Source organism: Cutaneotrichosporon oleaginosum (genome assembly GCF_008065305.1).
Source record: "Cutaneotrichosporon oleaginosum strain ATCC 20508 chromosome Unknown ATCC20508_contig03, whole genome shotgun sequence".
Classification (NCBI taxonomy): Eukaryota; Fungi; Basidiomycota; class Tremellomycetes; order Trichosporonales; family Trichosporonaceae; genus Cutaneotrichosporon; species Cutaneotrichosporon oleaginosum.
This window is the reverse complement of record NW_027072172.1, coordinates 2818144-2831851: the sequence shown is the minus strand read 5'-3', so window position 1 is coordinate 2831851 and position 13708 is coordinate 2818144. Positions and strand designations below refer to the sequence as shown.

Sequence of the window (13708 nt, the reverse complement as noted above, 5' to 3'; positions counted from 1 at the left end):
GGTGAAGGAGATGACCGCGTTGGACAGTGGGTGGCTAGTATAATCTGGGGAGCAAGGGCCGCGCGGTGCTCGACGTCCGCCTGTGCGGTGGTCTAGATGCAAGAGGAGTCGCGGCAGGCTACCGACGGCAGAGAGATGAGAGGCGCGAGACGCGAGAGGGACCGGGAGAGGGAGAGGACGAGACGAGGCGTGTCGTTCCCGGGAGGTCAATGTTGCCCTGAGAGGAAAAAAGCGCGTCTCCCCCAAAACTAGGAGGAATCCGCGCGCCAGAGCCTCCATCTCACCGTACGACCAGAAATCTATCACCAGGTGCAGCAGGTAGGCAGCAGACAGCAGGCAGCTCGTACACCCAGGCAGACCCCGCATCGTCTCATCATCGACCATCGACTCTCTTGGCTCTCTCTTACTCTACTCTCTCATCTCTCAACAGATTAGACTCTCCCGCTTTTACTCTGCTCTCCTCCTCCTTCTCCTCCTCTAATATCGTCTCGCTGTTGTCAACCCCCATCCAATCTCCTCATCCACCATGGTCGCCGCTTTCGACATCCCCGCTCGCCCCCAGAACGTCGGCATCCACGCCGTCGAGATGTACTTCCCCAAGCGCTGCATCTCCGAGGACGACCTCGAGGACTTTGACGGCGTCTCCAAGGGCAAGTACACCATTGGCCTCGGCCAGAAGTTTATGGCCTTCACCGACGACGTGTGAGTACCATGGGTGCTGGGTGGAGGGGTGTGGGTCGGCAGCTGAGGACGCGCCGGGGAGCTGGGAGTGGCGAGAAAGCGAGCATGAGCTGACGCCGCAGTGAGGACATCAACTCGGTCGCTCTGACTGGTGAGTCGAGATGGGACGAAGCTTTGTCGGGGAAGAGGGAACAATGGTGGCTTGAGGTGGAGGATCGCCGCCGAGACGGGAGCTGTGGGGTGGAGGTCGGCTGATCCTCTGCCTGCGCAGTTGGCCGTCACGCCATGACTCAGCTTCAGCGAGCGTTGCTGTACCGACATCGCGATCACCACAGCTCCGATGCCGCAGGTCAATTGGGCGCAGGCCGGCTCCGCGATGTCATTTGCCTGCGGGGAGTGAGTCCGCGGACCAACCACAGGCGCGTGGCTAGGAGCGGGCTTCCTTCCCCCTGCGCCGAGACGGGCGCAGAAGCAATGTCTCTCACTACGGCTATGAGCGTCGAGCCCATTTCGCCTTCAGACGCCGGAGCGCAAAGCCGTGTGCCGCGGTAATCGGGGGTTGCTGGTGGGGCTTGGCTCTTTGCTGGTCAGCGGTAGCTCCCAAGCACTTGACCACGGGGGAAGGTTGCTCCCTGTACCGGCTCGTTGGCGCGTCCAGCACTTGGCTGTGTGTGCGAGGAGCAGCCTTGAGGGCATGGGCATGATTGAGCGGAACAATCGGCATCGGCGCGGCGGAGAGCTCACACACAGTCGTCTCGTCTCTCCTCGAGAAGTACAACATCGACCCCAAGTCGATTGGCCGCCTCGACGTCGGCACCGAGACGATCATTGACAAGTCCAAGTCGACCAAGACTCTCTTGATGGACCTGTTCGCCAAGCACGGCAACCACGACATTGAGGGCATCGACTCGAAGAACGCGTGTTACGGCTCCACCGCTGCCCTCTTCAACTGCATCAACTGGATGCAGTCCGAGTCATGGGACGGCCGCAACGCCATCGTCATGTGCGGTGACATTGCCATCTACAAGGAGGGCTCGGCCCGCCCCGTCGGCGGCATGGGCGCGTGCGCCATGCTGATCGGCCCCGACGCGCCTATTGTCTTTGAGCGTGAGTGCGGTTGTGCAGTGCTGATTGCGGTGGCGGAACAGCGGAATGTGGCTAATTTCCAGCTGTCCACGGCACTTACATTGCCAACACCTGGGACTTCTACAAGCCCGACCTGTCGGCGGAGTACGTGAGTATTTTTTGGTGCACGGGGCGGCGGGTATGTGGACGGGAGGCGAGGCGAGGCGACGTGACACGCGACCGGCGGCACTGAAGTCCACCTGTCCTAGCTCTCTGACCTGTGTGTGGAGACCTGAGGATGCAGTTCGAACTATGGCTAACCCCAGCCCACCGTTGACGGCCCCTGGACCATCAAGGCGTACCTCGGTGCGCTGGACAACGCGTACAACACGTACATGGAGAAGGCTGCTGCTTCGCGCGCCCGCGCCGCGAAGAAGGCGGCTGCGGCCGGTGCCAACGGGCACGCGAACGGGCACGCGGACAACGAGAACGACCTGACGCAGTTCGACTACGTGTGCCTGCACTCGCCCTACGGCAAGCTGGTGCAGAAGGGGCACGCGCGTCTCTTCTACAACGACTACCTGCGCAACCCTTCGCACCCGTCGTTCGCCGCCATCCCCGCCGAGGTCAAGGACCTGGACCCCACCAAGACGTACACGGACAAGGTGGTGGAGAAGGCGTTTGTGACGCACGCCGCCGCGCACTACACAAGCGCGGTCGTGCCGGGCTCGGACTGCGTCAAGCGCTGCGGCAACATGTACACTGCGTCGCTGTACGGTGCGCTCGCGTCCGTGCTTGCGAACGTCGCGCCCGCCGACATCCTCGGCAAGCGGATCGGGATGTACGCGTTCGGGTCGGGGTGCGCAGCGTCGTTCTTCGCGCTCCGCGTCGTGGGGTCCACCGAGACGATCCGCGCCAAGATGGCGCTCAAGGAGCGCCTCGAGGCCATGGAGGTCGTGCCGTGCCAGAGCTACGTCGACGGCCTCAAGCTCCGCGAGGACAACCACAACGCCATCGAGTACCTCCCCAAGGGCTCGCTCGACAACGTCTGGCCCGGCGCATACTACCTTGAGGGCATTGACAACCTCTTCCGCCGCACGTACAAGCAGAAGCCTGTCGCGTAGGGGGTGGTGCGGGCGGCGCGGGAGTGTGTGTACAGTGTCAATCTAGACGACCCCATATACCCTTCATACAGGATGCATTGATACGAGCTGTGGCCAAATGGAGTGCAGCGTGGCGGAGCACCACACAGCGTGGCTTAACGGACAGTAGCACACCAGAGAGCGAGTGTGGCTCTAGAGAGGACCTTGCGAAATGAAGTCAGTTGTCGTTGGTGGAGTGTGTGCGCCAAGTTACGCGTAGCCCAGCCAAGATCTACAGGAGATATCTCACCGCGCGATAACAGCACGGCCCGAGATAGGCGATATCTGCAGCACTGTCGCATCCGAGGCGCTGTTCCGAGGCGCTGCAGTGTCGCGGGTAAACCTGGCCTCGAAGCCGTCAGGGCGACGTCGTCAAGGTTGGCTTACCCGGCAGAGGAGGACTTTTCGACAGCAGGCTGGATTAGAGGCCAATTGGAGGGAAGGGTGTGAGAGGCATGAGAGGCCTCTGAGTTGTTGCTTTGAAGCAAGTGTCGAAGACTGGTATCGTGGTCAGACTGGTGACTCCATGAGACGGCTTGGACTTGATTGTTCGAGTTGCGGTCAGGCGGGTTAGTCGATCAGTTGCGCCTGCTCACCTATCTCTTGCTGGCCATCACACGCATTACACCCACGCAATACATCATGACAACATATCTATAGCTCACGCAAAGTACTGGCGGTACACCCACCACGCGATGAGGACCATGACGGGCATGAGGAAGCGGACACTGGGGTGAGCTGAGATCCGCACGGGGTGTTGTGGGGAGGAGGAGAGGTGGACAGATAGGGCTCGCGAACGGCTTCTGTCAAGGCCGTAGTAGCCTGCCCCCCTACACTTTCCCATCGCCATCTCTCGCTTCTCTCGCGGCGTATAGCGTGCAGCGCGCAGCATGAAAGAAGCGAGTCGATAAGGGGCGCCATTTGAGCCGTCTCCCTCCACACCTCTCTCGTCGTCAGACTTACGGGCTGGGAGCGGGGGCGCCAGACTGAGCGGAGCCGTTGGCGGCGGTGGTGGTGTTCTTGGCCTGCGGTCAGCTTCGCCTCATATATAGAGACCGGGGTGACTAAAGATAACCACACCAGCTAAGTGAAGAGAGCGTCCCTCAGGCAAGTCGCGGGTATCACTCCACGTGATACAGGCGTCATAAAGCCCGGCGTCGAGTGCAGCACAATCCACCCGCCTTCCTTCTCGACATTCTCCACCACACCTCCCCCTCATCCCGCAAAAGCAACTCACAAACTCCGAAGCCTTCAGCTCGCCGAGGTACATCTTGAGGAGCATGTCGCGAGCCTCGTCCGAGTGTCCGACGTCCTCGAACGCCTCGGTGCCGTCACGCCCGGCCTCCTCGAGCAGGACCTGGGGTCAGTTTCATCCCGGTGATGACAGCTCGAGCGCAGCACAGCGGTGAGCCGACCAGTCATATTGGCGCTCATGACCACCGCCCTGTTTATGCTTGCACTCGACATCGTCGGATAAACGTACCTCGTCACCGCCCGGGTGCTGTTTGTCAGCGCTGCACAAAGAAATTCGGGTATCGCTGCTCGTTGCCCATCGCCCCACCTATCGCCCCACCTCCACCTTCCTTCCTTCTGCATCACCACCAGCTCTTCTCTGTTCGCTCTCTACACTCCTCTCCACACCCCTCTGCACTCTCTCTCCGCTCGTTTTCACCGTATCCTTCGCCGCGCTCCACGCCCCGCCGAGCTCAGGCCTCCCTTTCCTCTGAGCTGTTGCAACCAGCCTCCGCAAGCCACTCACCTCATCCAAGAACGCGGTAACATCGTACACCTTCTTGTGGATGGTGAGCCAGAGCGAGTCGCGAGTCTTGTGCTCGTTGAGCTCGTCGTAAGTGAACTGCTTGACGTCGGACATGGCGGGGTGTGGATTTGTGCGAGGATGGCGGGAGGGGAGGAGGAGAGATGGCAACTTTGAGACGGCGGTGGGCGGATGAGGTCGACGCGGGGTGGATGATTTCAGGGTCTCGCGTGGGTCATCCCAGGGCGTTGAGAAGTGGCACGAGGCCCTTGAGCGGCAATCACATCCCCGCTATTGGACCCCACTAAAACTCGGCGCGGTCGCGGCCGGACACCCGCCGCCACCAAGCCAGCAACGTCAGCAAAGCCAAGCCAGCCCCGCCAACTTGCTCATTCGCGGCGTCATGACCGTCTGGCCCACTTCGTGCACTTGCTAGTGGCGATCAACGATCCCGCGCCAGGGGGTGACATGCCCTCCACTGTCGGCATTCCAAGGCATCGCAGACCGGTATCGGATGTTCGGAGTCCAGCCGGTAACCAGAAGGCCACTGATCCGGCCACGCCCCTCCTACCATCTCATAGAGTCTAAACTTGTGCGTGAAGAGTATGGTGCCCCTTGCATCCAGCGCGCTCGTCGACGCGCGGACGGAGGATGCCCTGATAGTCTCTATCAGTCTTCACATCTAGTCTCTGCTCTATTGAGATCGTCTCACGCCGATGCCTCCTCACCCTCCGCCTCCTCTCCTCCGGTGTCTCTTGATTCGTCTCCCTTGTGAATCTCATTCTGCCGGATGAAAGACGCACAAACCACCGCCGTGACAGCGACGCAGCCACTGGCGATCCACACGGTGCGCAGGCTGATAGCGTATGCGTCCAGGGCCATTCTAGCGTACCGCTTCGGCAATTGCTTGATCGCCGCCTTGCTGTGCACGACAGCGTCGATAATTCCTTCTCCGCCAGGCACGTCGCTGAACCGGTGTCGCAGCGCGCGTACCAGAGCACCGACCTGGATACTACCGCCCAGGCTGACGCCAAGGGTCGCGCCGAGCGAGCGCACCGTGTACAGCAACGCGGTGGCCTTGGGCATGGCATGCGAGTCGACGGACGAGATGAGGGCGACTGCGATTAATTGCGGGCAGTAGTGTGACTCACTGAGAGAGACGCAGAGGAAGACGGCGTAGCCCGTGTTCAGCGGAAGGATAGTGGCGTAGTATGCCCAACTGGGCCATCCCGGGCGCCATGCGGCTGCAACCCAGGCAGAGATCATGGAGGGGAAGAGCGATACCACACCAAGCACGGTGTATCTTCCGCCGCGGCGGATGTGGCTGGCGTCAGGCCTTTCCGCTGGGGCAACTCACTATCCAGCCAAAAGGGTGCCGGTGCTCAGCCCGATGCCGGAGCACACACTGAGAACCCACCCAGCCTCGGAAGCTGGCATGTCCATGAGTACTGCGAAGTAGGTGGGCACGTGAAACAGAAGCGCCTGTGACCCGACCATGAGCAGTACCGCCGAGGACCAGATCGCGCGCAGCTGGGTGGTCTTAAACAGGCTCATGGGGACAATGGGGCGCGCCGCCCGCCTCTCTGTCCACACGAAAAGGCCCAAAGAGACAGCGGAGGTGGCGAGGAGGCCGCAGACGGAGGGGTCAGACCATGGGCGGAAGTAAGATGTGTGGAAGCTCAGCCCGAGAATCAGGGAGGCAGTGCTGGCCAACAGGAGGGAGACGCCGGCCCAGTCCAGAGAGAGGAGGCCGTGGAGCAACGACGAGTGCGTAGGCGGGATGGGCGGCTCGGGGAGGAAGAGGGACACGATCGTAGCGCAGAACAGGACGACGGGCAACTGCGACCAAAAGGCCAGAGGCCAGCCGTAGCGATCAGCCAGGAGGCCGGCGGTGGGCCCGCCGAGAGCAGCGCCAACCCCGAAGACGGTCATCATGAGGCCTGAGATTAGCTGGAGCTGGGCCGGACTCCATTTTGATCGCTCACTCACCTTGGTAGAACCCGCGCTCATGTAGGGCGACGAGGTCGGTACAGATCACAGCAGAAACGGTAAGCAGTCCGCCCCCGCCGAGGCCCGTGAGGCCGCGCGCGGCCACGAGCCACCACATCCCGGGCGCTACGGCGCACGCGGCGCTCCCGACGCCGTAGAATGCGCACGCCGTCAGCATGGCGAAGCGCCGGCCCAGTGCGTCAATCAGCACGCCATACACGGGAATGCCCGCCGTATTGGCTAACGTGAACACGCTTCCGAGGTAGGCGGCGAGCTCGGCGTGTTGGAAACTGCTTGCGATGGTGGGCGCGAGCGTCGGGATCGCGGTTGACTGCAGCGCGAAGGCGAAGTTGGAGGACCAGATGCCGGCGCTGAGCGTTAGCGCCGCAGGCGGCGGGCTCACAGAATGACAACGAGGCGAGTGCGTGTCATGGTCTCTTTGAGCGGGCGGCTGCGGAAGTGGACAGCCGCCTGCGGGCTACGAGGTACGGCGGGGAGGGGCGGGGTCACAAACTTGCTGGTGTCCACGGACGGGGAGGCGAGCGTGCTGCTCCCCGCCGAGGAGAGAAGGGGTGTGCGTTCGGACGCCATGCTGTGGGGTGATGGGTTGCGATGAGAGGGAGAGCTTGCTGGTGCCGACTACATCGACAAGAAGTGGTGAACACTGTGATGCAGATCAGCCAAAACAGCGTGGGGAGCACACGATGATGATTATTCATGCATCATACAGGGCGCCTGAAGATCGTGACGGCAAGTGTCGGGGATGGCCGATGGCGCACGGATAGCTGGAGCGCTGAAGCAACGTTTTGATCGACGGTCGGTTGGAGAGCCCCCACGTGCACTCACTGTTCGTCTATGCCTCTCTCTGCTGCGTCTTACTCCTTTGTCCCCCCGCCGTAGGCCATGCTGTTTTGAGCTCCCGCTGCGCAGTGTTTTACTCCGGGTGGGATGTGAAGTTGGACGTGCTGTTGCCGCATGCTCTCCTCGTCGCCCGCATCTCGGCTCGCAATTGTGGTGACTGGCTGCACTGATGAATGCTGATCGGTGTCCCCCGTTTGTGGACGGGCGCATTGCTTGACGTACACAGCTCTTCCTATATTCACCTAATCTTGGGCAAAGGGTCCTCCCGCATGGTCTTTCATATGATTACGCCCTGGTCTCACCTGATCACCTGCCGTTGTCAGTGCGATGTCATTCAGACGTATCCCGACCGACGTTGCACCGATAATACAGTGCTCCCCAGGCTGCGGCCGATCGGTCATGTCCTCTTACACCGATGGGTCGCCTTCTGAGGGCTCGGTGACTCCTCGGTTGCCTCACATACATTGCTACCAAGCTCGCATTGACACCCTACTTTAAAGCTCAGTTGTCTCTCACTGTCATCCCCACCCGCAGTCCGACAAGTTGAATTCTCAAAGGCTCTCAGCGCTCAAGCCATCGACGGGAGGCCCTTCTCATCCACTTTCGCCTGTCCTCATGCCAGTGGACCACATTGCTGGCACTTGATACCGACTGAACAATGGGTCGGTCCCTCGGTCCCAATGAATGCCTCGCTTCTCCATCACCAAGTGTTGGCGATTACTGTGCATGAATGCCTCGCTTCTCCATCACAAAGTGTTGAGCGATTACTGTGCATGTTGCGATTAATACTACTGACACTAAGCTTGCCAACAACTCGGCAACTCAACATCGTCCTCCACCAGCTCTCCCACCAAGACATCCAACTGAACAGCCATTTACGACTCCTCGTGCTCGTCGATGATTGTGCTCCGGAACTTGCGAGCAGGGATGCGACGCTCGAAGAGAATCTGTACGTCAGCGCGTGCCTTGAAACCGCATGCATTGTACTCACGTCGAGCTCGCGGTACGAGCGGCCCTTCATCTCGGGGAGGCGGAAGAAGCACCAAATCGTGCAGATGAGGGAGGTGCCGCCCCAAACAAACGCCGCACGGCCCTTGAGGTTCCACTCAGTGGCGTTGACCATGTAGGTGTTGAGGATACCAGCGCAGACACCGACAACGTTGTAGGCGTTACGGGCAAGACCGACAGTCTTGGAGCGGAGACGGGTGGACGAGACCTCACCGACAATGCAGTAGGTGAGGGGACCGATGGTGAAGTCGTAGACGAAGACGAAGATCATGACGAGGGCAGCCTGGCCCCAAGCGCCACCGCCGCCCTTGTCGGCGGGCCACGACAGACCAGCAATGATCCACATGAGCATGCACATGAAGGCCATGCCGGCGAGGAAGGGAGGACGGCGGCCCATGATGGTGAGAGTAATCCACGAAGCGACTGTGCCGACGAAGGCAATGCCGGTGATACCGAGGTTGAGGCTGAAGGCGTTGTCCTCGGCCAGACCGGCCTGGAGGAAGAAGTAGGTGGGGGAGCCGCAGAAGACCATGCCGCAAAGCTGCTGGCAGATCCAGACAACGCAGGCAATCTCGGTACGGCGGAGGTCGACACCCTTGAAGCAGTCAATGTAGGTGGAGCCGGTCTCGTTGTCGATCTCCATCTGGTTGGTGCGGACCATCATGGCGACAGTAGCGTCGGAGTCGACCTTCTCGCCCTTGCGCGAGAGACGCTCAACAACACGCTTGGCCTCGGCGAGGCGACCGGCACGCACAAGGAACCAGGGGGACTCGGGAGCAAGGGTGACGAGGATGAACAGGGGAATGGGCCACACCCACTGCACGGCAAAGGGGATGCGGTAGGCGTTGGCGCCGGGGAGCGTGGTTACTTTGCGGAGGATACCGGCACCGATCATTTGGCCTATGACCCAACACAGGTTGATGTAGGTGGTGAGGTAACCACGGAGGGGGATGGGGGTAACGTCCGATGCGTACGACACAGCCGAAGAAGAGAAAGCACCCCACGGCAGACCGCAGAGGAGCTCACCGATGAAGAGCATCTCGACATTGACGGCGAAGAATACGATGAAAATGGTACCAGTGAGGAAGACGAGGGCGATCTGAATAGTGCGGCGGTAGCCCCACTTGTCCTGGGCCCATGACGAGATCAGAATACCGATGAAGCAACCGATGGTTGGCGCCTGCGAGATAGCAGTCTGCCATGCCGCCGTGAGCTGATAACGACCCTCGCCCTCAACGCCAGTGTCGAAGCCGAACTTCTGGCGGAATTCCGAGAGACCGATAACATTGCCAAGAACCTGGGTATCGTAGCCCTCCATGACTGGCCGTTAGCAGTCGTTCATTGCAGCTGGCTTGGCAGGTATGGCAGGCAAGCGAACACAAGCGAGGAGGGGTCGGGACGTGACAGTTTTGGGCATGTGTGGTGGAACAAGCCGAACCTGACACCTGCCTGCCTCCCGCGGTATGCGAACACGGCTCTCACTCGATCAACCGTGCCCGAAAAAAGGCAGGAGGATCAACTCACTGATGCAGAGCGAAATGGCGAACGACCAGAAGACAGCGTTGGGGTAGTTGCGGAGACCCTCGACAAGGCCCATCGACTTCTCGTTCTCCTCGGCGCGCATGGCATCGTCGCGGAGGTCGTTCCACTCGGGGGTATTGGTGGGCACCTTCTCGAGATGGTTGAAGTCCATCTTGCTCGGCCGACGGTCGAAGTTGGAGGTGTGGACGGGCTCGACGCCGTCCATGTGCGACTTCTCGGCGGACATTGTTGCTACGTTTCGGCTCACTGCCTTGTCGGTGCTCGCGCTCGCAGTAGGTTCTTGAGTGCTGTCTAACGGCCGAGACCCGGGTGATGGGGAGGCAACCACTCCACTCTTAGTCTTTATAGATGGCCAACACCTGCTGCCGTCCATTCATTAGTGTCGGCCAGCGGCCAGCGGCGGGCAAGGGTGTGCCTTGCGAACCAAACTCGCCCTTCTCGCACACTGGGCCGCCTGCGTGCCCATCGTCCCGCAGCCATCTCGGCGCCTTGCCGAGGTTGAGGCCCCGACCTCCCCGACCCCGCCTGTCTCTACCGTGAATACATGGCCCCACAAGCCGGCAACAGGGCGTCACCGTGCACAGACAGAGCCTCGCCTGTCCTCCGTGGACTTCAGCCGTCAGGAACAAACTGGCTGCCGCAAATGAGCTGAGAAGCACCCACACTGCACCATATGGCCGTTAGGGTTGCGGCTAGGTGCCCAACGTGACTCCAGGTACGGTGCCCCATTGGCAAGTACGGGAGAGGAAGTAGGACACGTTAGGCATTTCCAGGATCGCTAAGATGGGCGGGCTCACCTCATGCTCTAACTGTATCTGTGGCAGCGCCTTTTGATTGGCCAGCATCAAGTGTCATGTGTTCCGACAAGTCCGGTCTTGCGATCATGCTGCAAAAACCACATCGCACCACGCATGGACGGCGTTGGTATACCAAGGCAGGCACAGTGCCGAGCCCAGCAACACCCTGCACCGGCCCGTGGCGAGAAGCGACGTCCCCAAGCGAGAGGTCCAGAATGCACGGAATGCAGATCCCTGCTGGCCCGTTTCGAGGAGAGTCAGACGCTTCCTCCGGTCGTGCAGGTCGTTCTGGTAATGACGTTGAGCTGTCAGCCGTCTACCCCTGTCACTGACCGAGGCAAACTTTGGGAATCTCTCCGCTTGTGGTACCATGGCCCTGTCGATCATTGCGGAGACGGGCAGCCGAGTGTCGGTAGTTCTGCGCAGCAACGGCAACAGCTGGGTGCCCGCCCCGCAGCTCCGCACCTCGCAGCCTGCACCATGCCAATGACACAGAGAGTGGGCAGCTGTCCGCATCTGTGACTTGTGCTCCCGCTCCCTACGTCATTTGTTCAGGCCGGCCACAGCCGCCCCACCGTGCTGGTTTTGGGATCTCACGCGATCGTGCAAAGCGCTCGCTTGTGGCATGTGTCGATACTTCGGTCAGTGTCGGCCCGGCGCCGAAGATGACACGGTCTGCCCCCGGAGTGAGACTGACCATAGAAGGACGAACGGGGTGTCGGTCGTTTCGGTGGCCGGGCCGAGCTTACCCGCCTTGGCACCACCGGACGTCCACCGAGACCGCCGAAGCCCCTCCGTCATATCACGGCACGAACGGACGCGTGCACCGAAGACGCGCCGACATTAAATATCGCTGGACGCGTCGAGGGGTCGGGGCACCAATCAGTGGATTGGAGGGCAGCGAAGGCATGGGGTGGGGGCACGGGGTATCTGATCGATGGACATGTGATGCTGCTCACAACAGAGACGCGGTCGGTAGGCACACAGAACTTGCCTGGCTTCCGCAGGCTTAAAACCCAGTGGGACAACCTGAGTCCCGCGGCACTCGCGTGGCGCCTATCATCTTCCGCAAGATGTTAAGCGCTCAGAATATCTTTTGACTGGCTGCACTGTTTCCGCCTCACTTCCGCTTCCCCCGGTCTCAATGATGCGGCTCCCAATAGTCGCAGAGTGAGAAGTGATGGGGGTACCCTCTCCCGTTCTCGCTGTTACACACATCCTCACAACATCTGACTCGTCATTCCGCGGACGGTGCCCTACTCCCAGATCCTCGACGCGATAGAACGGCAGGGAACGTAGACGCCTTTGTGGACTGCAGAGGCTTGCCTGCGGCCCCTATCACTGCCAGTGAGCTGACTGTGCAACAGCAGTCGGGTTAGGAGCTTCAGCGCCCTATGGGGACGAGAAGGAGGCTCACAGCTACCCAAAGTGTTGGCCAATCTCGCGGCTCTCAGTGCCACGGGCCCTCCGCTCTGGTGCGTCTGGTCAACCTCAACCCTCGCAACGCTGAATTCGGCGAGGAGCGACAATGTGCGTCTCCTCGAAGCGGGCACGCAACAAGAAGAGCCCGCAGGTTGGCGGGTCGAGAAGCACCGTCGGCGGAAGTTGACCCATGCCTGCTGTTGACTTCCCCTCATGTCGACATGGCCCTGGATCAATCGAGTGCACATAACTAGGGCCTTAAGTGGCACGACCAGAACTCGCCTGCACGACGACCCGGACGCTCCGCGCCGGAGTTCGCACTCGCGCTAAACATCTCACTTGATATTCTGATTTAAACTCTCATGGCTCAAATGGCCAGCTCCGACGACCTGCGGCGAAACGGGCGGCCCGAAGTACTTTCGCCCGTTGTTGCGCGGCGCCCTACCGGCGGCATAGCCTACTCCGCCCCTAGAATCTCCGACTCGCCGAGGGCCAGGCGAGCGCAAAGGACGGGTTTTAATACGACACGAAAACTCACCAGACAACTGCGCTATGGGCTCCGCCCGGAGCATGTGCATCTTTGCAGCGGTATGCGAGGGCGTGTAACTGATCTGCATATGATTCGCCGTGTGTGGGTGCCACATGCGGGGTGGACAGCTGCGACTCCCCGCCTCGGGGGCGCCCAGCCGAGCTGATCCAATGATGCCGTGGAATGAGATGGACAAGCCGCGCCCCGCAATGACAATAACTGCTCGTAGTGCCATGGGCGTCAAGCACAGCATGAAGTGGGCTTGCGGCGAGCCTTGGGGCCAACACTTCTCCATAGGCCTCCACGGGGGCCGGGTTGGCATCCCCAGGTGCAAAATGGCAGCGAGTGGGGCATATCCAGTATTCGCTAGTCGAAACGGGGCCTTCGCGCTTACTTGGCACGCCTAGGTTGGCGACGCAGCTCTGACCTGAGGCCGCTGATAGCGCGTAGCTATTCGAAATTCCTCAGTGAGGGTATCGTGTTCCTGTCGGTTGCGTTCTGAACAACTATCTGTGCGCGTGTGGGCGGCTACTGTGCAGCAAAGATCTCAGGTTGATCGGCAAGCGGTCGCATGTTCTCCGGCCGAAACACCGTGTTCCGTTATCCGACCATTCATCAGTGCGAAAACACGCAAACGCCCTCCGCCCCCGCCCACATGGTGGGTGCCGATTTGTCGTAAGGCAAGGTGGAGAGATCCGCTTCCAAAAACCGCCTCATCCGCGCAACCTAGCGACGCGCGCGTCCGCGACACGATCAGACGACGCGAGTGCGCAAATGGCAGGTTCCGAGCTCGCTTAAGCTGCAAAGCCTCGGCCAGGGGATATACAGCAGCACTGGATGCAGTGGACGTCAGCCACCAGCCGGTGCACGGTCAGCGGGACGACGTAGTTCCTTGTTTGAGCATGCGCAAAGTGGG

At 60.7% G+C, this 13708-nt stretch overlaps 6 protein-coding genes across 6 annotated transcripts; 2 read left to right on the top strand and 4 right to left on the bottom strand.

Moving 5' to 3' along the window:
• Window positions 1–526: 526 nt before the first annotated feature.
• On the top strand, window positions 527–2870 carry COLE_04322 (uncharacterized protein; the record flags this gene model as incomplete). Its single annotated transcript, XM_018424502.2, has 5 exons — window positions 527–702; window positions 804–832; window positions 1432–1788; window positions 1851–1915; window positions 2073–2870. 5 exons carry the CDS (start codon window positions 527–529, stop codon window positions 2868–2870), a joined length of 1425 nt encoding a protein of 474 aa, XP_018275398.1.
• Window positions 2871–3549: 679 nt separating this feature from the next.
• COLE_04321 (uncharacterized protein) lies at window positions 3550–4761 on the bottom strand (the record flags this gene model as incomplete). Its single annotated transcript, XM_018424501.2, has 5 exons — window positions 3550–3616; window positions 3852–3913; window positions 4126–4245; window positions 4372–4389; window positions 4648–4761. The coding sequence occupies 5 exons, from the start codon at window positions 4759–4761 to the stop codon at window positions 3550–3552; spliced, it is 381 nt and encodes a 126-aa protein (XP_018275397.1).
• Window positions 4762–5352: 591 nt separating this feature from the next.
• COLE_04320 (uncharacterized protein) lies at window positions 5353–7224 on the bottom strand (the record flags this gene model as incomplete). The annotated part of the gene is made up of 5 exons (XM_018424500.2): window positions 5353–5762; window positions 5796–5968; window positions 6002–6584; window positions 6634–7004; window positions 7037–7224. 5 exons carry the CDS (start codon window positions 7222–7224, stop codon window positions 5353–5355), a joined length of 1725 nt encoding a protein of 574 aa, XP_018275396.1.
• Window positions 7225–7396: 172 nt separating this feature from the next.
• Window positions 7397–7651, top strand: COLE_04319 (uncharacterized protein; the record flags this gene model as incomplete). The annotated part of the gene is made up of 1 exon (XM_018419399.2): window positions 7397–7651. The coding sequence occupies one exon, from the start codon at window positions 7397–7399 to the stop codon at window positions 7649–7651; it is 255 nt and encodes an 84-aa protein (XP_018275395.1).
• Window positions 7652–8369: 718 nt separating this feature from the next.
• On the bottom strand, window positions 8370–10195 carry COLE_04318 (uncharacterized protein; the record flags this gene model as incomplete). Its single annotated transcript, XM_018420561.1, has 3 exons — window positions 8370–8441; window positions 8486–9822; window positions 10027–10195. The coding sequence occupies 3 exons, from the start codon at window positions 10193–10195 to the stop codon at window positions 8370–8372; spliced, it is 1578 nt and encodes a 525-aa protein (XP_018275394.1).
• Window positions 10196–12097: 1902 nt separating this feature from the next.
• COLE_04317 (uncharacterized protein) lies at window positions 12098–13114 on the bottom strand (the record flags this gene model as incomplete). Its single annotated transcript, XM_018419395.2, has 2 exons — window positions 12098–12513; window positions 12802–13114. 2 exons carry the CDS (start codon window positions 13112–13114, stop codon window positions 12098–12100), a joined length of 729 nt encoding a protein of 242 aa, XP_018275393.1.
• Window positions 13115–13708: the final 594 nt, after the last annotated feature.